This window comes from Lonchura striata, chromosome 3 (assembly GCF_046129695.1).
Source record: "Lonchura striata isolate bLonStr1 chromosome 3, bLonStr1.mat, whole genome shotgun sequence".
Classification (NCBI taxonomy): domain Eukaryota; kingdom Metazoa; phylum Chordata; class Aves; order Passeriformes; family Estrildidae; genus Lonchura; species Lonchura striata.
In genome coordinates, this window is record NC_134605.1 from 18,249,640 (window position 1) to 18,271,660 (window position 22,021).

The following is a 22,021-nucleotide window of genomic DNA, read 5'->3' on the forward strand; positions in this document are numbered from 1 at the left end:
AGTTGAGACTCTCCTTCCAGGTGACAGAGATATTTCTGTTGCCAACACATCTTTGTTAAGAGGGATTACATGCTTGGCCCTTTCTGGAGAGGGTCCCAGCTGCTCAGGAGACCTGATGCTTGAATGACACATCAGAAAGAGAGGTGGTGAAACCACTGTCTGTGCACCAACTCTTCCATTCCATGAGATTCACTACTGGCACCATGGAGTGTCCTTGGCCTGTTTACTGGCTCACCAAGACTGTCCAAAGGTCTCTCAATGCAGTGAGGGTGGTATGGATGTCAAACCCTTTGCTAAATGAGACCTGTGTCTTGGTAACATCATCTTGTGTCAGTCTTTTCCTGAATCTGGCCCTGTGTGCAGCAGCACTGTGCCTTTCCCCTCAGAGATCAAATGCTGGGCGTATTGGCTCCAATTGCAAATACAATATTTGCATTGTTGAAATGGTTTCAGGAAGGCAGTGTTGGCATTTAGTTAACACCAGCTGAGCTCCCTACATGTCCTGCTGTTTTGTTTTTCATTAGGAGTTTGCTGCTAATGCACTTGGAGTGCCTTCAAATCGGATTGTGGTTCGAGTGAAAAGAATGGGAGGAGGATTTGGAGGAAAAGAAACTAGGAGTACTATTTTGACATCTGTAGTGGTTGTTGCAGCCTTCAAGTAAGTTTGTGTGTGGAGGAAGAGGGATTTTTTTCCTTCAGACTGTCCCAGGCTGCGTCTTTCTTGGGCACCATTTGGGCAGGAGCACTTTCAATACTCTGTCTTCTTACTGTACAACTTATAGCAAGCTTGGGATTTCCCAAAGGAGGTGTCTGATGGGTTCTTGGCTAGGAGGTAGGAGGGATTGAACCTGCCCAGAGGGGCTAAGTTTATGTGGGAATGTCAGCTTTTAATAGGAAAAACCTCCTTATTCTTTACTCCTTTGGTGCTCTCTGAAAATTCTTGGATCTCAAATTATTTGCCTTTCCCCCTCACCTCACCCCAAATAATTTCAAAATCCAGTACCAGCTATGTGGGTTTTTTTTGTTTGTTTGTTTTTGTTTTTTAATAGAGGTATGAGAATCTCTTTGTTCAAAACTCTACTACACCGGTCTTGCATCATTATATGTCTCCTCTTCTGCAAACTCCATTTTTGGATTTTTCCCTAGGAATGGTGGCAGGTCTTTGAACCCACGCTTTTAAAACACCTAAAAGCTCAGGGAATTAACCTGGGCTGCAACCATTTGTAAAGAGTAGATTGGAAATGTGCTCCTGGTTTCTGGAGTTTTGTTGGGAGCTCATGTTTAACTGTGCAGGTTTTGGGTGGACATGGCCCCAGAGGTGACATTTCTGCCCTGCCTGTACCCTGCCCTTGCTGGCAGAGCTGGAGGGATCTTGCAACACAGCAGCAGTTTGACACAGTATCTTTGGACGAGGACAGGCAAAATGAAACTCTGTTTTTAAATTTACTTTATTTTTTTCTGTTCTGAGCAAACAATCTGCTTTGTCTAATTAATCAGTGATACATTTGCATTCTTCTCTTTATCTCTGCCAGCCAAACCACTGTTTGACATCCTACAGGCTACAAAAATAACATGACATTTGCTAGGTACTGGTACAACCTGAAGGCAGGCACTTGGAAGGCAAAATTGTTCGAAAATTAAGAACCACTCCTACTCTCCCCCCTGTTTTCCTCCTTGATAATAAATAAGCAAATAAAAAACAAGATCAAATTAAAGGCTAGTTAGTACTTTGCTTTATTATATAATTCCTATGGCATTGTCTTTTTCAAAGCCCAAAGAGTACCTTGAGAAATAGTCTGGAAAACAGTGATTGCTCAGTTATCTCTAAAAGAAATTATCCTTTTTTAAATATAAGAGCCTTTGCAAGAGTTTTCACAAACTGGTCCCACCTTTGGAGATGTTTATTTTTTTTTACTCATCCTTGCTAATTTCTTAAGAGTAAGATATATGAACCAAAGAGTTTACTAAGTGTCCGTTGCCACCCTAGAAAGACAAAGAACCTTGTTCTGCAAGAACTGTATTGTGCATTTCAGGCTTTCCCTAAAAACCTGTGTTCTTTCACAGAACTGGCCGTGCAGTGCGGTGCATGCTGGATCGAGATGAGGACATGCTGATAAGTGGTGGGAGGCACCCCTTCCTGGGGAGGTACAAGGTATGCACACACCTGAGGGGAGTCCATGTGGTCTCAGTGCTGTCCCCTGAGACATCAGAGAGCAGTAAGATGTTGTGAAAAAACACTGCTATGGTCGCTTTACTGCTGATCTCCCACACTACAAATGGGCCAGGTCAGATGGGCTGTAGCATTTTTCCTGTTAAAGTGCTGCAGAAGTTGTTTTGGCTTGGATGGTTCCCTTCCTGTGACCTCAGTGTAAATAACTCTGCCTTTCTTGCAACCAGGACTTTGACCCTGCTGAGAATCACATTTCTTTTAGAGGCTCGCCCATTCCTGTAAAGCATCATTTACGAAATAATGTGCTTGGTTAACTTGCTTTCTGTTTCAATCCTCCTCCAACTGCTGCTGCTTTTGAAAGCAAAAACCTGTTAAGGAAATTGTGGCTGTGGTAAGTGGCCAGCACTTAATTTAGAAGAGTTCTCTGGAGCAAGATTGACACATGCATGAACCCTTTACTGGGGAGCTCCCTCAGCTGCTGGCTGTGCCTGCCCTGTGCTGCACTGGGGACAATCAGCCCTCTGTCTGTGTGAGATCCATTCAGTATTTGGAGGCAAGCACAAACCAGAACATTTTGTAGAAAACTGATTACTGAGGAGGCACTCTCTTGACAGGTTGGCTTCATGAAGAATGGGAAAGTCAAGAGTCTGGAAGTGTCATACTACAGCAATGGAGGCAACTCTGTAGACCTCTCTCATGGCGTAAGTAAAATTTTCTGATGGCTGATTAAGCAGAAGGTGTGTTTCTGTGCAACCTTCTGCTCTGCCTTCAGAGAGCTGTTGCCTACAGCATTGCTGGCACATGCCATAACTAAACTTTGAGATAACTAAAAACAGATTTTGAAGGGCTTTTGGAGATTCTATGAATGCTCTGTGAGCCAACTGACCTGCCTTGGCATGTGCCGCATGATTCTTATGGATGCTGTAATAACTTAGATTGAGCAAAGGGGTCGGGAATGTTTCCTTTGCATTATAGAGGGCTGTGATGGAAAAGCTGTTGCACAATGCAAGATGGCTGATAGATCTCCAGCTCTGGGGAAAGATAGTTCCTTGGGAAAAGAAGCATCCCAGTCAATAGGTTGATCAGGGCAGAGTGCCTAAATCAATAAGCTTGGTAAAGGTCTGGCTAAAGCCAGCACTGTGTTCACAAGCAGTAAGGACAAAATATGGGCCCAAGTTCTGAGTTTGTCTCCAAGAAGTTTTCCACTGATGAGTAAAAAACTCTCCTTTTCTGTCATGTGAGTGACCAACTCAATAGCCTAGTGTCACTCAGGTTTATTCTAGCTCACTTTCTCCAGTCCACCTGGTTGAGAGCACATCTGTGTAATTGTCTTTTTGACTTGTGTCTGAATCAGGGGACTGGAAAGTGCTGCATGTAGAAATAAGGTTTGGTTGCATGTAATGTCCTCTCTGTGCTGCTGCTGGAAGAGAAGTCTGGAAACAAAAGCCAGAAAGAAGTTCTGGCCCCTTCCCAATGTGGACAATAAGTGGACAAATCTCAAATCTTGCAGTTCAGCAGTTACTGAAAATGTTTATTTCATACGTTTGCCCTTCCTACCATCACCCAGTGCAGAGTCACTTTTCCAGTAACAGATTACTCACTATAGTAAAAAGAAAACGGTGTTTCTTCCTGATAGATAATGGCATTTACATACTGTTTGACTCAGCATGAGCCCAGGGCCAAAAAAGGACTTTGAAGCTCCATCTGTCCCAGAGCCATAAGAGTCAACAGAGAAGTGTGGTTATTGTCCTATTCAGAGGACACCACTTGACATTCCATTGCACCTGAGAGGCAGTTCTGGCTGCACTTCAGTGCTTATCATCTTTGTTGACTACAGCACTGCAGGGTGCTAGAGAAAGTGCTGATTGTTGTAAATTAGTTTCCAGTCTGGTTTTGGCATTGGTGAGAAGTCTGACGTCCAGTTAATGTAAAGTGTGTCCACCTCCATTCCTTTTCTTCACCAGGTAATGGACAGAGCCCTGTTACACTTGGACAACTCCTACAACATCCCCAATGTCAGCAGCACGGGCATTGTTTGCAAGACCAACTTGCCTTCCAACACAGCCTTCCGTGGCTTTGGAGGGCCCCAGGGAATGATGGTTGCTGAGTGCTGGATGAGTGACCTTGCTCAGAAGTGTGGCCTGCCACCTGAGGAGGTACAGACCTGCTGACATCTTCCAGGGTGACACTGCCTTGGAACAAGCTCTGAGAACTGTGCCAGCCATTCAAGATTTTTAAGCATAAGAACTTTAGCTTCATTTTTGCTGAGCTCCCAGCAGGATCTCAAACTTGTGTGACAGATACATTCTAGCATAGATTATCTTCTGTTTAATTAACTTCCTTGGTAGCCTCAATTTTGTAACATCTGCTTTAAGGATAGATATTAAAAAGAAGAAAGTCCAAAGGCACCAGGTACCTTAATCTTACTGACAATGTTTTAAGTCCCAATATCTTAAAATTTCCAGGCTTAACATCTTCATGCTGTTCCATAAACAGATGTATGTTTGTTAATTGTTTTGCTTCTTGACTCTGTAGAAAGAGCGAAGGAGTAAAATCAGGAAACAACACACTTTAGATCTCATTCCTCCTTATCCAAAGCATTAAACTTGGCCTGTCCTTTCTGTGTCTCTTTGGGAAGGTGAGGAAGCTCAATCTCTACCATGAAGGAGACACAACTCATTTTAACCAGAAGCTTGAGGGATTTACTCTACAAAGATGCTGGGATGAATGTTTGTCCAGCTCCAGCTATCACAGCAGGAAGAAACTGATTGAAGAATTCAACAAGTAGGTGCCCTGGAGCTGTCTTGTCACTGGGTGCACCTGTTGCCTACTAACTTCTATAGTTCTCTTAGCAACTTGAGTGATGTGAAGTCACACCTTATATTTGCAGACTGTCTTCTAAATATTTCTCCTTTTGTAATCCCTTTATGCTCACTGTCAGAGGAAAAGTCTATCAGAGAGCTGGTAGCATAAATAAGGCCAGAATCAGACCTAGCATGATGTGATTTTGTAAATGAACTGTAGCAAAGAAGAGGGAGTCTGTTAAGTCCAGCTGGGATCTTCATATGACTGTCAAGGCAATCTGTTTATGCTTCCCTCTGCCTGATAGACTTCTTTAGTTGGCTTTATATATATGACTGAACAGCTAATAGTATGGACAACTGCTTCTATAATGCTTGCAGAAAGCATCTTCAGTTGCAGTTCTTGTTGGAGCACACAAAAAAAGCCTTTCTTTAATACAAATTAGTGATTAACTCAGTCTGTATCACAGGCATTTAATTTCCATTTGATGCACAGTCAGAGGGAAGCACAGTATTGATTTATGATAAAATGCTCATGGGTATATGAGTAATGTTCTTTCCTTGCAGGCAGAACCGCTGGAAAAAGAGAGGGATAAGCATCATTCCTACCAAATTTGGCATCAGTTTCACTGTCCCATTTCTGAACCAGGTCTGTAAATGTCATTTGCCCTTTCACTAGAGAAGTTGGATTTATGCTGCCTCCCCCAGGCCCTCCTCCATTTGTACCAAGCTGGAGCTTCTTGAAGAACTAGTCAATTAGTTAAGAAAGAGCACACATTTTCGAGCCAAAATGAGCACCATAACAATTTCCAGTTTATACTGTCCCAAAGACACTGCAATCACACTGCAATACAGCTTCATTTCCAGGGTACTGTGTTAGGTTGATTTGCCTGCCATTCTCAATAGTAGAAACACTGCTCCTGTGTTTGAGCTGATTTGATGGACTGTCAGTGGTGCTTCAAATTTGAGGTTAAGGGTGCATCTGTGTTTCACAGGGGCAGGATTGAATTGCTCCACCTCCTTTCTGAGCTGAAAATACTGATTGGGGTTTGTTATGTCATTGGAACTTCTAGTGAGTTGGTAAGACTAAACCCAAACTCATCTCAAGTGTAAACAAGTGGCTTCAGTTGCACCAAACAACCTCAGTCTAGTTCTAAATGAATTCTGTTAGTAGCCTGCTAAATACTCCACTAGTTAATTTATGATGATAAATGTTCCCTGTTGTAGGCTGGAGCTCTGGTCCATGTGTATACAGATGGCTCTGTGTTACTTACACATGGGGGGACTGAGATGGGTCAAGGACTTCACACCAAAATGATCCAGGTAATACTGAGTTTGGACTTACCTGAATAAGACATCTTTTCAGGATAATTACACTCTCCCTACAGTATTGCCTCAGGCACCTTGGCACTTCCTCTGTGTGTATGCAGAGAGTAACAAACCAGACTGATTCCTCTTCATTGTTTGAGTAGCAGTGCTAGATTTCCAGACTGTTATCACAACTGAGTATTAGAATTAGATTCTTCAGCTTAAATCTCATTATGTAAATACTGCATGTTATGCTTTAACAGTTTAACTATTCTGGCAATTTCAGTTCACCCCATAAAGGTACATTTTCCATCCATTTTATATAAAAATTAGTTGTATTGAAAACATATATTTCTGCATATGCTAATGCTTTTGTAGTTAAAAAGGCTCAAGGGCGTAACATTCCTTTGGCAGGAAAATGAAAGGAAAATCTTGTAGGGCTTTTGAACTGATTCTTTTAACTGTTGAGAGAAGAATTTAGTCTCATAATAGGGAAGTGAATGTCTGTCATTGTGGCAAAAGTGTATGTGCTCACACATATTCAGTCTATGAAATTCAAATATAACAATGTTCTGGCAAGTTCTCAGTCACTGGAACTGTTCAGTCTGCAGGGAAAATGAAGTTTATGGTGGGAGAGGGGGTAGAGGCTGCAGTGTGGGTCCTGGCAGTGTGAGCAATGACTGGCAATGCTCATGGATAAGTGCTGCTTACCGATTGTTTACCTTTGCTTCACAGGTTGCTAGCAGGGCCCTGGGAGTCCCCACATCCAAAATTTACATCAGTGAGACCAGCACAAACACTGTCCCAAATACCTCCCCAACAGCCGCTTCAGTCAGCGCAGACATCAATGGAATGGCCGTCTATGTATGGAAGCTGAGTTATTTAAAGGAGTGGGTTACAAGGGAGGGCTCTAGGGCACAAAATGTTGGCCTGTACTTATCGTTGTTTAAGGAAAACAACCATCAAAAGGTAGTTCCAGTGTAAGGATGTCTCATAACGTTACCTGGCATAGCTAGCAGTAGCATTAGATTGTGAATTCCTATATTTTTCAAGTCATTCAAAACTTTCCTTCAGTCCTTTGGCAGCTCTAAAATTAGAGTATTTGGGATTACTCAAAATGAGCAGAACAAAGCATCCATTTAAAGAGCCAACTTCAAAGTAATTAATACAGCCTTATCTACAACAAATATATTTTGCTGCATGTATTAATAGCAATTGGTTTGAGAGCTGTACTCCACAAGCTCTAACTGTTGATCAGCCCAGAGCAAATGTTCTGCTGTAGCAATGGCATGGTCATGGCTGTCTGCCATGGTGGAGTTACCAATGCATATATTTCCTGGGTATGTGATTTTTCCATTTTAAAGAATTTAGTACTGGTCATTCTCAGTTTAAGAAACAAGGGGAAATTAAACCTGCAAAGTAAAATAATCAGGATATTTTTATTCTCTGCACAGATTATCTGAGTAGGTTGAATTTTGGGAAGAAATTTTTTGTTCTTTCAGTGTTAAAGGATCATCTTGTAAGCTATGTTGAGCGGTCCTGTACAGATGGGGTACAGATAAAGTTAATGTATAAATGAGCAGACTTCTTATATTTTTTGTCATGGTTCAGAAAGTTCTGTGCTGAATTTGGGATTCCTTTCTGCTATCAGCACAGCCAATCTCCTTTAAAATCCTTTTCAGGCAACATTAGCAAGCTTTGTTCCTTTTTATAATTTGCTGAAGTCCTAAAAGGCCATATTGATCTAAATAGAAGTCTCTTTGAAACTCTTAGAGGGCTCTTAATACTATAAACTGGCTGTTCAAATCTTAAAATATTTTTTCTCATTCTCACTCTTTCTAGAACGCATGTCAAACTATCCTAAAAAGACTCGAGCCAATCAAACAGTCTAATCCCAAAGGATCCTGGGAAGACTGGGTAAGCTGTTTGTATCTGTCATGAGACAAGTGGACGTTGTCAGAGATTGCTTTAATTGGCAAACCACATGTGCAGTTGTGTCCTCCAGGCCTTCTGCACCTTGCTAGCATAGATTTGAGCAGTGACAGTGAAACAGAAATTTGGAACAGATTTCCAAGTAATTAAAACTTACAAGAGGTCATCCCCAAGACATCTGTTGTTTTAATCCTGAGATTTCTCCAAATTTTGGAGCCTGCCTACAACAAACTTCATCAGAGAAAAGTCTTGAGTGGTTATGTGTATATTTGTAGTCAGGCTACAGTCTTGGACAGAAAGAAACCTGATTTTTAATGAAGGGATTCTGTAGCATAGACAGCTCTTATTGAGCTGCTGTTCAGCCCCTGTCATGCTCCTTGTCTGCAATATCTCTGTCCCCTCGATGAGAAGAGGTGGAGGGGCTGTAAGGCTCTGTCCAGATCCAAGCTCTGCTCTTCATCTGTGGAGTTTTGACTTTGGGATTTAAAAGTCAGGATAGAATTTCTCTCACTAAAGTCAAGATGACCTGTCAATTTAACCTTTGTCCCTGAGGCTAAAAGTCTAACCTGTAGCTGAGAGACAAACAAACAAAAGCAGGTCTCATCCTCTGCCAGTGATTCAAGTTCTGCCCTTGGTAGCTGCTGACAGGGCTGTTTGGGGAAGCAGCTGCAATCATGATGTTGGGTAGTGTGACAGCTGTCTGTCACTGGACGTTTTCTACTTGAGGCCTCCTGGAAATGTTTTGTGCAGTTATTTTGAAGGGCCTAATTGTATGTTTTACTGTTTTCAAACTCTTGTTCACGTTACCAGATCAAAACTGCCTATGAGAGTTGTGTCAGCCTGTCAGCCACGGGGTTTTATAGGTGAGTGAAAATTCACACTGCAGAAGCACTGACTCAGGTGCATGGATTGCATCCAGGGAAATTCTGGGAAGATTTACAGCCTCCAGCCCCCTGTAACTGCTCTACATTAAAGCTGCATTCCCCTTCCTACCTACAAGTGGTAAGCTGAGGTTAAGTCTCCTGGGTGGGGAAAATCAATTCCTGATTGAGCACAGCTCTGAGGGCAACTAAGTCTAGAGTAGATCTGACTTCATTCCAGCTGACCTTGGCCTGAAGAGGCATAAATGAAATCAGAGCTTTGCCTGGGGCTCTGCTCTGTGTCAGCCTTGTGGCCTAGGTTTGCACTAGGACCACCACAGAGGATAAGAGGGGACAAGGATTGTCCTTGAGGAAAATCCTGTCTCTTGCAGCATGAGCAGATGCCAGTGTTTCTAGCATTGTTCTCCCACTTCAGACTCTTGCTGGACCCTGTGTAGTTGTGAAATGAGGCACTTCTCTTAGTCAGCTTTACTGCTGGAGGACAGCAGAGATCCATCATCTTTAAGGCAGAGGGGTTGACATTAATAAATAGTCATAGTGTTTAGAAAAACCTATTTAGGGCTAAAATACACTATGTGTTAGTTTCTTTTGCATCCCTGAAATGTATTTTTTCTAACCAAGTGACTTGTCAGCATTTTAATAAACCAGTTTTCAGATAAAGTATAAGCAGTCAGACACAAAATTTGCCATGAACTGTGCTTAAAATCAGTTCTAAGCTTAATAGAGTTTCTGCTTCAGCTTGACTATGTTCTGAAGTTTAATGGCCTTAAAGAAATGTTCAGTTCCACTCTAAAGCCAAAGGATTTTCTGCTGAATTGGTAGATAATAGTCACCACGAGCCCTGTAATTTATGAGCCAATAATGATGGCTTAAACATTTTGATAGATTCAATCAGGTTTTGAAATACAAGGTAGATTTAGCAGATTTCTCTTTATAGTTGTTTACACTTTTAATTTCTGCATGAGCTTGACAGAAGGAATGAAACAAAAGTGAATAAGAGTTTTGATAAGTAGCAATGTAGTTGTATTTGGGTTTTTTTTCATGGAGTTTAATGTGGTTTTGTTTCTCTTTGTATCAAGAATTCCTGAAGTTGGCTACAACTTTGAAAAGAATGAAGGGAAACCATTCTCTTACTTCAGTTATGGAGTTGCCTGCTCTGAGGTTGAGATAGATTGCCTGACAGGTGACCACAAGGTGAGGGGTCAGCAGTGAAACAGAACAAATACTGGGTGTTAGCCCATTCCTGGCTCTATCATTGGTCTGGTGGGACCTTCAGCAAATTTCTTAACCCCTCTGTTCCACAGTGCAGCGATCCGTAAACTGTAAAAAAACAATAATTATCTACCCCGCAGGGATTTGGAGCTTAATGAATGATTGCAGAAGTTATTGGATTTGCTTGAGTAAGAGATAGCAGCACTGTGTTGGCACAAAAGTACAGAAACATCCTCGGATTGAGTTAATCATTAAAAATAATACTGAGGACTTTTGGAAAGAAAGAAAGAAGGAAAATAAAAAGAAGAAAAAATTAAATCAGCATCTGTCCTAGTTGGTTATTCTGAGCTACAGACCACTGATACCAGCAACTTAGAACTAATATTAACTGGGTCCACTGGACCTCTGGGGAAAAATGCAGTGAGTTCCTTTGAATTACTTTTGGAGTGAACTCAGATTAAAAGTCAGTATGAGAAGTTCAGCTGAGTTATAAGATTATGTGGGATAGTGTTTGGATACTCTTCCTCATTCTTCCAATCATGGACCAGTTCCAGAGATCTGTGCTGATTTACCCTTTATTCCTGTTTTTTAGAACATTCGCACAGACATTGTTATGGATGTGGGTACCAGTCTAAACCCAGCCATAGATATAGGGCAGGTAAGTGAAAAGTGTTGCTACTTCCATCATGTTAAGGCAATCACACTGCTCTCAGGCTTTTCAATTTATTATCCCTCTCCAGGCTGTGCCTTTGTAAACACATGCTTTTAATTTGACACAGACTTACATGGGGAAATATTCTGTTAGGGTTTGGGGAATTTTGACTTGGATAATAAGACTGCAGGATATTGTTCAGTTACCATCCCATTGAGGTTTTTCAGGCTAAATCCCACGCCTGATATTTATATTCCTATCTGCCAATATTAAGTTTATTTAATTTAGTGAAAATTCTCCTGATTAAAGAGTTAGGGTGCCAGATTCTGTCTTCCAGCTCCTGCTCTGTAGAATTCTCAATAGGAAGCTGGACCAGTCACTTATCTTGCAAAGTCCTTGGGCAGGCACAAGATTACTTCAAAATTTTGTGCAGTAATAATAACAATATCTCTTAGCAGATAAGGGTAATAAACCAGGGTTTTTTGACAGACCCAAGAGATGAATTGTTAGCTGTATGCTTATCTAGCCATCTTAGAATTAGCTCGCTGGCTAACTCTAGATGTCGACATGGTGTAACTCCAGTGGAACTGCTGCAGAATTTGGGATGACAGGAGAGAATGAGTTGCAAAGCTCTGCTGTAGCTAAAATGAAATTTCCTTGAAAGTGATGTTTTTTCTGAAAGAGATTTTTTAAGTGTCCAAGGGGAGAAAAGGATTTTCTGTCTTTGAGGTGTGTCACTTTAGGTTTGAGAGTTGAGAGATGGGCTAAATGGAGCATGTCAAAGGGGCCTTCAGTTCCTGTGTCCTTCCATGAATTGCTGCAGAGGATGTGGGGGCACAGTAGAGAAAGGATGTGGCATGACTGCAGGAATACAAGTACACAGATATGGGGCAATGAATGCTTGTGACTGCTCTGGCTGTCAGATACCTCAGGGGCACAGAGAGCAGAGCTGCTTTGTGCAGGGTTGTTCAAGCACATTCTCCTCTCATAATCTTTTTTTCTCCTAAAATTTACAGTAGAAAAAATATGTAAAGTTTTTTAGTACTTAAATGGATATGGGAGTGTTTTTGCAGGTGCCTGTGCTGCTGACCTGATAATGCACAGCACTTAGGAAAGCATTTATACTGAAATAGAAAGTATAAAATAGTTTGTCTTCAGATGTTTCATTTTCAGTCCTTTTAGTCTACTAGTCCTTTGATATATCAGCAAGTTCAACTCAATCAATGTTCACCTGCCTGGGAAGAAATCAATATTTTATCATTGATTTTTTGTTTCTGTTGCTTCATCAGAAAACTCCTGTTCTGTGTTTACAGAAAATCTGTTTGCATGTATTTGTAAATTGCTTCAGCTGCCAGGAAATGCAGCCACATTTATGTGAGAACACAGGAATTGTGCAAAGATTGTACCCAGCAGAAAGGACAAGGGTTTAGAGATAACAAGCAGGATCTGAGTCAGGTGGAGAGGGTTGAAAACCCTGGTGGATGTTGTCACTGTTTGACCTTGTGCAGGGAAGAACAACAGAGAGACTGTAACCTTGTTTGGATGTGTTTGTAGATAGAAGGAGCCTTTGTCCAGGGCATTGGGCTCTTCACCATGGAGGAGCTGCGTTACTCTCCTGAAGGGAACTTGTACACTCGAGGGCCTGGCATGTACAAAATCCCAGCATTTGGAGACATCCCTGCAGAATTCAACGTGTCCCTTCTCCGTGACTGCCCCAATAGCAAGGCAGTTTACTCATCCAAGGTACGCCTGTGGGGTCTGTGGGCCTCTTTACTGCCTCGTGACACTGTGAATCTGAGTGGGATAAAGTTATGATCCTGTGTGTCTGAACAGTTCACCTCATCATGCTGTGGTTGCTCTGAGGTCAGGATGTTTTTCTGTTTCTTATCAGAAATGCGTATATTATCCTTTCTAGTTAGGAAGAACTGAAGTACCTGCACATTGCTGCCATGATTGTCCATTAGACAGAACTGAAGTGGCTTTGCTGTGTGACAAAGCTTGTGTTTTCTTCCTGTTTCTTCTTTAAATGGACTGAAGGTTGATTTAGCGCAGTCTTTCCTCTGATCACACCTGGCACACTGGAGGCTGTTTTAGCATCATGTTTCCTCACTGAGCACATCTGGTTGAATGAGGTTCCCATCTGGAAGGCAAAGCCTCACTCTTGCTTGTGCTCTGTCTAGGCTGTGGGAGAGCCACCTCTGTTCCTGTCTGCCTCAGTGTTTTATGCCATTAAAGATGCCATCTACTCAGCGAGGAAGGACTCTGGCCTGACAGAGGCGTTCAGGCTGGACAGCCCTGCCACCCCAGAGAGGATCCGCAATGCTTGTGTGGACATCTTCACCAAAATGGTAAGAGTCTCTGGTCTCAGTCTGCTCCCTGGCCAGCCTACCCATAGGGGAGTGGGCCTGGAAGTCATGGGGGCCTGGGGCTGGGATTAGGGCAGGATAGGGAGGCTGTGTCCCTGCTCCAATAGATGGGTTTTGTTTTGGGTGTTATCCTTCATTTGACATGCCATCCAGCTGACATGCCAGCTGAGAGCCAAATCCACAGCCCAGCACTGCTAGGGCTCCCACTGCAGGAAGGGCTGCTGTAACAGCATCTCTGAAGTTCAGTCCATTCCATTCTCCAGGTGTTGGGTGTGGAACAAAGGCACTGACTGCTTGTCCTGATGCTCCTGACTATCATCTCTCAGAATCATCCCATATGATGAGGGCCATGGTGTGGTTTAGTGGTATCCCTCAGCAGGGGAGAGAGAGAAAATTGTTCCTTCAAATACTCCCTTCTTCTGAATGTTACGGCCACAGGAGTCTCCCTAGAGCTGTGGACTTGATCTGAAGGAGTGCAGGAGTTATCCCTGTCACTGCTTCTCTTGGGCTGCTGTCATAGTGTTGTCACAGGGCTCTGTAGTAGTCAGCCATCAGGTCTCTAACAGAAGTGCCATGAGACAGACATCTCTGTCTTTGGAAAAACTGGGACAGGAGCTCCTATCTTCACACGTACCAAGTCCCCCACCTGAAAGGCAGCGTGGTGGGACATGCTGAACACTGGACAGGACCCTCATTTGTTGCTAATTCAAATATTTTTTTCTCTTTATAGTGCCCTTCTGCTGAGCCAGGCACCTTTAAGCCATGGTGTGTGCGTGTGTAGGAGGAAAGTTTGAGGAGCAAACTCTGCTGGAACTGATCTTACACCAGAGGAACCACAAGGCAGTAGGACCATAATGGAGAAAAAAACCAGCCTGTGTTCATGTGGCTCACCCACTGATTCATGGAGCTTTCACATTTAATTGTCCAATCACTGTTTTCTCTATGAGAGACAATTGCTGCCAGATTATAGCTGTGATGTAAATTCAAATGAAGAGTAAATTGAAGGTGATGCTATCCAAGTGTAATTGAAAAATCTTACAGATTTAATATAAAATTGCTGCAAGGATGCTTCTTACCAGCTAATGTGAAATAGCAAGGTGTTTGTTTCTTCTTTTTCCTGCTATGGGGAAAAGATATATCACCTTGTGATGCTGTGCCAAGAAGGACTCGAGTGTGTTAATCCCAGACATAGAGTCCTCTAGCTGAGATGGAGGAAAGTGTAAGGTGCTGAGGACCCTGCTGTGTCCCCTTTGCACACAAAGCCAGCTATATTCTAGGGGGAAATGAGCAGGACTTTTGGTGTTGGCTAATGAAGATGGTCTTACCTGTGTAACAAAAGTGTTTCAGAGGCAAGGGCTAAAATGTGACCAATAACTGATTTACCTGAAAGTTCAGTGACTGTTGCTTTGTCTGCACCTGGGCTTTAATGAGATTTTAGTTCAAGTGCTACCTTGTCTTCTCTGATTAAAGATAAAAACTAAATATACCAAGAGTACTTCAAGCAAGATGCTACTTTGTTTGACACAGACTTTTCCCATCCCACACCCCCACATCTCTCCCCATCCTTTAAATAGGAAAGGACATCAGAGACCTTGGAGTAACAGAAATTTGCTCATCAATGTTCCCGAGGTAATTTATACCAGCCTAAGCAAGGGGTATGAGAAGGTTGGGCACAGCTGGGGATTAGCTGGCTCTGGGTGCCCTCTAGGGTCAATCCCTTTCTGTCATGCCCTTGTCTTCTTTTCAAGAGAATTCTTAGTTTTGCTGAATGTGATACATTTTGCTACAGGGAGCGCTTGTCGGAAAAATGTGCTGGCTATGTGATGACCTGGTATCATCTGGATTGAATATGTTTTTCATATTGGATTTAGTGCAGGGCATCCCTCCTGACAGATTGGGATCAGTCACTGTCAGATTCAACACTGGTGCACCATGTTATCTCTAGATGGTTTCAGCTACATACTGTGCCTGCTTATCATCTGCAAAGTTTTATCTGTTTTTCTGGCCTACTGCTTTACAAAAATGTCCCTTTTCTCTTTTTGCACTCCCAGGGCCATCAAAAAAGTATGGTGCAAGAGGATGTAACTCTTAATATAAAATTTTGCTTACGTACAAACCTCTTAAAATTTGCCTTCATCTTAGGACTGGACAATGTATGCTCAGTGTGAAATATTTTTTTAAGCACTCCAGGGTATATTGCTTGGAAAAGTGTAGATTTATTTCTCACCTCGAAATATTATGGATCTACCATCTAGAAGAAGGGAATTTGTATATGTGAGTTGCTGGAAGTATTTTGTGCCTGTTGGGCTTGCTGTGTAATTGTTATTAATTGAAATATAATAACTGGTACTTCTTAAACTCTGAGGTACTGAGCAAGAACACATTTTTGTTTTCTCCTGAAAGTTGGCAATATGTAAAAATCCTCTTAGAGAAGAAAACATGATAATTCATGTGCAAGAACATGAATTATGCAGCTATTGGAGCCTGTGTGTCCACATTCTTGGGTGTCCAGGGAGAGATGCAAAACACTAAGTCTGTAAGGTAGATTGGTATCAGCTGTTTCTGTGAATTCCACCTTGTGGGATTGCTGGACATGCTCGTTCAGACCAGGATGAGAAGAAATGCAAAGGTAATGTGTGTTAAAGCAGAGCATGGACACACAAGCAGGGTGGGATACCCAGGAGCTCCCAGTGTCATCCCAGGGGAAAGTTGCCAATGTTCATGATAGACCTGCTGCTAACTGATGGTCCTGGGAGATGTTGGGATGTCACCAGCAGGATGAATAAGTGCTCTTTCTCTCCCAGGTTTTGGAGTTTTCATCATTTCAGGATGGGTTTGCGAGTGTCTCACACAATCACAGTGACTACCTGGTCAGATTAAATTTTTTAAAATTAGATGTATCAAGTCTGTTTTGCTATTTGCTTTGTGAGTCAATTGGAAGTGCATTTGCCAAGTTCTTTGTGCATGCAATGGTCAGAGCAAACCTGTGGAGCCACTTTTGCTGCAGTATCAGTGAGCCACTCTTTCCCAGGCAGCAGCCCTGGCCCTCATGCCCAGCCCAGCCTGAGGCCCTCCCGATACCCTTACACAGCTGATGCAGAAAGCAAACACTTTCCTTTTGGCGTGCCCTGGAATTGAATGTAAATTAAATCAAACACCTGGGGACAGCAGTGCTATAAAATCAGGGTTGCTAAATAATGACAGCAACTGATTGTGAGGGTGTAGGGAAAAGGGAAGCTTGGAGGCTAATAGGAATTTAAAGAAAGATCACTGTGCTACCTGTCTGTGCTGTGGGACTCTAAGAACATGAAGCTGAGGTTTTCGTCACCTCTCAATGTTTGAACATTTCATACGTTGCTTTCCTGTGGAACTAAGTGCCCAGCACCTTAGGAAAGGACTGAGGGACCCACTGCGGAGGGCTGGCAGGAGGAGACGATCCCTGGCCTGAGGTGTGCTCTCCACTACAAAGCTGTGGGGGAGGGAACAGCTCTCCTGCCCGGAGTGCACAACACTGTGCCCTGCCAGGTGCTGTGTCCCATTTCTTCACACTACATCTCACTTTGTGGGGTCTCAGCTTGCTGTCACTGGAGGGAAAGCTACTCATGAAGAGAAAAATGTTCCTTTTCTAGTACTTTCCAGTGAAATAGAGCATGGATGCAAGATTCTTAATTTGATGGCATATAATGGGAAATTTGCTGCTTTTCTCCTTCCAGAAGTCTCTCCTCAGAAGAGGAACTATGCCATCTTGCTAGACTGTCAAGTACTGCGCACAGTAATGGCATTTAAATAGTAATTACTGCAGCTGGAGAGTGTGTGGGAGTATGAAAGGAGCCTAGCTGATCTGATGTTTTAATGCTATTAATTGCATGGCCTTCTGTGAGAGAGGGAGGCCAAGATTTTAGTAATTGCTTTAGGTCAGGTCTAATCAACAATTTTCACTAACATTCTTTAATGAGAGCTGTCAAAACGGTACCATGAATGTAAGTGGAATTCTCTGTGAATGTCACAACATTGCAAAATAAAGCTGCTAAATACTCTGGAAACAAGTATGCTACGGTCAGAGTCTGGCAGGATTTGAAATCTAGACAACTCATCCTTGGTGTTTGTTTGACAAAGATGGACCCTTCCCATGGGCTGTGAGTCAGATCAGCTCAGTGACCAAGGCAGGGAAAGGGCGGGTGATTGCTCTGGGCTGCCCAGCTGGATGAAGCTGTGAGCCAGCTGGAGAGATTGGGCCTCTGTCTGGCCATGCTGGCAGCCAAGTCCAAAAGAAAGCGGAGTCAGTCCTCATGCTTCTCTGCCAGCAGGAGCCTGTAGTAGCCACATCCTGTTTTCCATAGCAGCACAGTGATGCATTCTGACACTTCTAGCCACCAGTTGCGGACACAAGGTGGGAGGCAGTCTGTTTGGTGCTGTGGCTGGTACCTGGTTCACACTGACACTTCCTTGTCTCAGGGCTGGTGCACCAAGCTGAATGCTGGCCTTGGCCCACTGGAGTCAGCCCTGGAAGGAGGGGAGCCAAACCCAAAACCTGTGAATGGAGCAAGCATTGGGTCCCAACCCCAAGGCCGACTTCAGCCCACACACAGAGGAGATGAGGCTGTAAAACAGGAACAGTTCACACAGAACAGAAAAGACCAAATGATGGGTTGGGCTTGACCCCTCCCTGAGCATGAAAAGTTTGAGAACCCTGCCAGTGGCTCCCCAGCAGGGTGTGCCACCCTGTGTCACATCTCAGCCTCCAGGTGACATGCTCCTCTGGGAGCACTTCTTGTATCTGAGTGGGAAGATTTGTCAGGAAGAAGCCATTGCCAAGCCTCTTGGCCCAACATGGAACCCAGAAAAGGAAATGTCAGCGTGGGCATGTGTGATGCTACAGAGGTTTGCAGCAGGTCCAACCCACCGTACCCCAAACTGCTGGGCTTATCCCATCACAGTTCAGCTTGTGCAGTTTTCCAAGTCCAGTGCCACGAGCTTTCCTAGTGCCTGCTCTTGTGTTTAAGCACGATTCAACCACGTTGATGCCGTGTCCCTGGAAGTGGTGTGTCTCAGCTCTCTGATGGGTCTTTTGGACTGTGTCATGGAAAACCTCACTGCAAGCAGCTGGGAAACAAAGGCCTGTCAGTATCTTGAAGCACTTGCCTATGGATTAATGCTCCCTGAAACACTTCCTCTGTACGGGTTATTTCTGCCAGGTCTCCACGGTGCTGGGATGGTCTGACAGGAAACTGTTAGAAAATGGGAAAGCAGCAAGGTCCCAGCGGTAGAAATGAGACAGCTGCTTCTTCTGCTGGGCAGACAGCTCGCTGAACATCTGCTCTGACAACCACCTGTAGGTCCACTGCACCTGGCTGTCGGTGAGCTCAGGGAGGAGGCTGCCCACAGGCAGCCCAGCCCGGCGCAGCAGGTGGCCCAGCTCCTGCCTGAGGAAGCCAAACATCACCACGTAGTCATACTGGATGAGGCAGGGCCGGCACAGGCTGACCAGTGGTTTCCAAGCCACGCTGCTGTTGTGCATCCCACTGTCTAGCACTTCCTGGATGAAGCTGCTGAAGGACGGGCTGATGCCCATGCCTTGCAGGAATGTGGCGATCAGCCTGTGGAAGGGGTCCCTGACAAACAGCACCTTGGTGTAAGACCCCAGCATGGCCTTTATCTCCGTCTGGTTGAACTCGCTCAGCCGTGTCTCCTTAGTGTGCAGCCGGTGGTAGGGGAGCAGCACTGGCAGTGTCACATTTTCCTCCTCTAGCTTCTCCAAAAGCTGATGCCATTCCTCCACCCCTGCTGATGGCACTTGGCAGTAGAGGAGGTCCAGCTTGGTGTTCACCCTGAGACTCGGGAGCAGGGAGGCTCTCATTTCCCGGTTGCTTGGCAGTGTGCTGACTTTGCCTGCTTGGCTGCAGAAAGCTCTCAGTCTCCTCTTCCTGAGCTGCTGGACGTGAAGAAAGGTGTCCAGTGTCAAAGTGAAGCCATCCTCTGCCTTGGGGGCCAGGTCACCTGGGAAACAGCATTTGGAGATGGGGGTAAGGAAAGAACACAGTGCCCCGAGTCAGACCACAGGCACACAGTGCTGTTGCAGGCTCGTCTGCAGTTATTCACTGTGGAAGGGATTCAGCGTGGACAAAATGGATGGGAGAGAGGAGGCCAGCCCTATCTAGCAAAGAACTTGGCTTTGCTGGGAAATGGGTTTCTGTCCCCATGAACATGTGAGATTATGGACACCCAGACACCCCTTTCTCCAAATCACCATGCCTGAGAACTGATCTAAACGAGATTTATTCCACAGGTCCAGTTCTCTGCTAAATCATAATTTTTGCTTTTAACTCCTTGCTTGCAGCTGAACATCACAGAGGTGAGTTTACCAAAGAATCAAAAATATTTTGAGAGACCAGACAGTAGTAATTTGGTTTGTAGCTACAAATACATGATGTTCTGCAAACCCTTTTGCATCTGTTAATAGGTTAACATCAGCTACCAAGTATATGTTTGTAAGGGATTATTCTTAATGGCTCAGGTGATTTAGGGACCCAAATGACATCATTTCTTGCATCACTCCCATATGTAAATTTTTTCTCTTGCAGATAAAAAGGCAAAAGCAAATAAAAAGCAAAGATAAGTGAGATGACAACAAAGCAAATATAAAAGGCAAAAGCAAATACAAAGACTCTATGAGAGTGAGTTTAATTTCTCAAATTTCAGCTTTGCTTTTTTTTTGTCTTCTTATTTTTGATGTGAAAAGGCCAGAGTGGGTTTGAATGTAGAAGATTAATGCCTGCCTTGTTGGTTTATTTTCTTTAGCAGCAGCACATCTGCCTCATCTGGTCAGTGCAGGCATCTGGCAGCCCTGGGGAGACTGATGGTTTGTTCTATGTCCTCAGGAAGTTAAATATTTGGGGAGGCTCTTGTACAGAGCAGCACAGTGAAAAGCAGAGAAGCACAGTTAAAATTAGGCAAAGGACATCAGGAACACAGGAAGAAACACAGTGGTGCCTGAAGCTATCCCGAGCTGCTCTTAGACTCACTCAGTCCCAGAATGACAATGTCTGTAACATATAGTGACGACTTTGCCCTGGAGCGATGAGAACTGGAAGGAAGGATGCATTTTTTAGGCAAGAAAAGCAATAATCACCAATGCCCCTGCTCCCTCTTGCGTTCCCGACAGCATTTCACAACAAAACAACAAAAGTTTCCCTCACAAAAGTTTTGGTAGCTCCCTCCAGCAGCTTGACACCCGTTTTCCCCACCACACCTGAAATCAATGACCCCACTAAGAACACAAAGCTGCTGGCCCCCACAGCAAGGGCTTTCTCCACAAGCACCAAGGGCGTTGTCCGTGCCGTCGGCACTTGCCCAGCCGGGCGCTCTGTCAGAAGCCGCAGGGCAGCTCCCGGCCCGCGGCCGCCCTGCCGCAGCGCCGCGGGGCCGGGCCTTACCTGCGCGGCCGCGGGCCGGGCCCGGCAGCAGCAGCCGCCAGCTGAGGAGGGCGGCGGCGGCCAGGGCGGCCGAGAGGCCGAGGCGGGGAAGGAAGCGCATTTCTGGGGTGTGCTGGGTGCCGGGCGCTGCTGAGGGACGGGAGCTGGGGAGCTCCTGTTTGTTCAAACACACCCAGCCGGAGCTGGGTTAAAGTACTGTTTGGGCAGCAGGGAAGCGGCCTGAGGCACAGCAGGTGCCGCCCGCCCGCCTCCACCGCGTGGGATTTGGGGGCAGAATCTGCCTTTTTATTCGGTCTGTGCCATGCCAGCTGACAGCGCTGTGAGGGACAGGCCCTGCGTCCCCGCTTCCCTGCAGGCAAAGATGTCCCGGGCCCCTGACGCTCCCTACTCTGCCGCTTTCGACCCCGAGGGAGGGAGGAATACTCGGGAGCCGTGGAGCAGCCGGGATTAGGACTGGGAATGGCGCTGAGGAGGCAAGGGCTGGGCCACGGCTCCTGCCTCGGTGGTGCTGGGGCGTCTTTTTAGCTACCAGCGGTGGCAGGGGAGGTGGCAGGCCACAGCCAGCGTCGTGGCAGGTCTGGAAGTGCTGAACTGCTTTTTGTGTCCTTCTGCTGTTTACACCGAGCAATGCAGTGGCCTCATGACACAAAAAAAGGGGTGAGCTGCCATGCAGGCAGACAGACGCGCTGCTGCTTCCTTCCTCCAAGCAACCCCGTGGGATGGAAAGCCCCCGTCAGGCGTCCTTGAGGGCTGTGCCACGGGCGGATTTACTCGCCTCCGGACCAGCGTGGCTTCCCAGCAGAGGGTGCTCTGAGCCCGAGGAAGCCCAGCCCAGCCCGGCCCCGCCCGGCCCGGCCCGGCCCGCCCGCCGCTGGGGGAGGCGCGGGGCGCGGGCTGTGCCCGCCCTGCCCCACTGCGGCTGAGCGGATCGACTTCGCAGGTTTGTGCCTTTTAAAAGCCTTTCTACAGCGAGGAGGAGATGTTTCCTCTAGGTCTTGTGGGCAGACACTGCTGCAGGTGTCCCTGCAACCTGTCCCCCAAATCTGGGAGAATCCCGGTACAGCCAGAGCTGGGAATGTTCGGTGATGGTGTGAATGGCCATAATTTGCTTATACGATTAAGCAGGGACTGTCCCAGCCACAACCCCAGCGAGCCGAAACGCAGCTGTAACGGGCAGGGAGAAATGCAGCTGATTTTTATTTTACAATCATGAAGTGAAAGCAAAGGGACATTCTCTAAGGGGCAGAAGGAAATAGTGGAAAACCC

The 22,021-nt window shown here is 45.1% G+C and overlaps 2 protein-coding genes across 3 annotated transcripts in view; one reads left to right on the forward strand and one right to left on the reverse strand.

Moving 5' to 3' along the window:
- The window catches only part of XDH (xanthine dehydrogenase), a 57,352-nt gene extending 42,525 nt beyond the window's left edge, over positions 1-14,827 (forward strand). For both annotated transcript variants that reach the window (XM_021537016.2, XM_021537015.2), the window contains exons 23-37: positions 525-658; positions 2,065-2,152; positions 2,785-2,871; positions 4,135-4,326; positions 4,809-4,954; positions 5,539-5,620; positions 6,199-6,294; positions 7,015-7,143; positions 8,122-8,196; positions 9,022-9,074; positions 10,172-10,286; positions 10,897-10,962; positions 12,511-12,699; positions 13,137-13,304; positions 14,053-14,827. In XM_021537016.2, the coding sequence (XP_021392691.2) occupies positions 525-658; positions 2,065-2,152; positions 2,785-2,871; positions 4,135-4,326; positions 4,809-4,954; positions 5,539-5,620; positions 6,199-6,294; positions 7,015-7,143; positions 8,122-8,196; positions 9,022-9,074; positions 10,172-10,286; positions 10,897-10,962; positions 12,511-12,699; positions 13,137-13,304; positions 14,053-14,103 (1,671 nt within the window). In that variant the 3' untranslated portion in view covers positions 14,104-14,827. The remainder of the gene's footprint in view (positions 1-524; positions 659-2,064; positions 2,153-2,784; positions 2,872-4,134; positions 4,327-4,808; positions 4,955-5,538; positions 5,621-6,198; positions 6,295-7,014; positions 7,144-8,121; positions 8,197-9,021; positions 9,075-10,171; positions 10,287-10,896; positions 10,963-12,510; positions 12,700-13,136; positions 13,305-14,052) is intronic.
- A 3,484-nt stretch (positions 14,828-18,311) lies between these two features.
- LOC110473961 (carbohydrate sulfotransferase 8-like) lies at positions 18,312-20,964 on the reverse strand. Its single transcript, XM_021536988.2, has 2 exons — positions 20,756-20,964; positions 18,312-19,319 (listed from the first exon to the last, which is right to left on the reverse strand). The coding sequence occupies exons 1-2, from the start codon at positions 20,853-20,855 to the stop codon at positions 18,505-18,507; spliced, it is 915 nt and encodes a 304-aa protein (XP_021392663.2). The 5' UTR covers positions 20,856-20,964; the 3' UTR covers positions 18,312-18,504.
- Between the last annotated feature and the right edge of the window lie 1,057 nt (positions 20,965-22,021).

Excerpts from the sequence above, each read along its gene's own strand:
- LOC110473961 (XM_021536988.2), bottom strand. The coding sequence starts at position 20,855 with ATGCGCTTCCTTCCCCGCCTCGGCCTCTCGGCCGCCCTGGCCGCCGCC. Across the intron at positions 19,320-20,755 it reads CCCGGCCCGCGGCCGCGCAG|GTGACCTGGCCCCCAAGGCA; the intron begins GTAAGGCCCGGC and ends GCTGTTTCCCAG.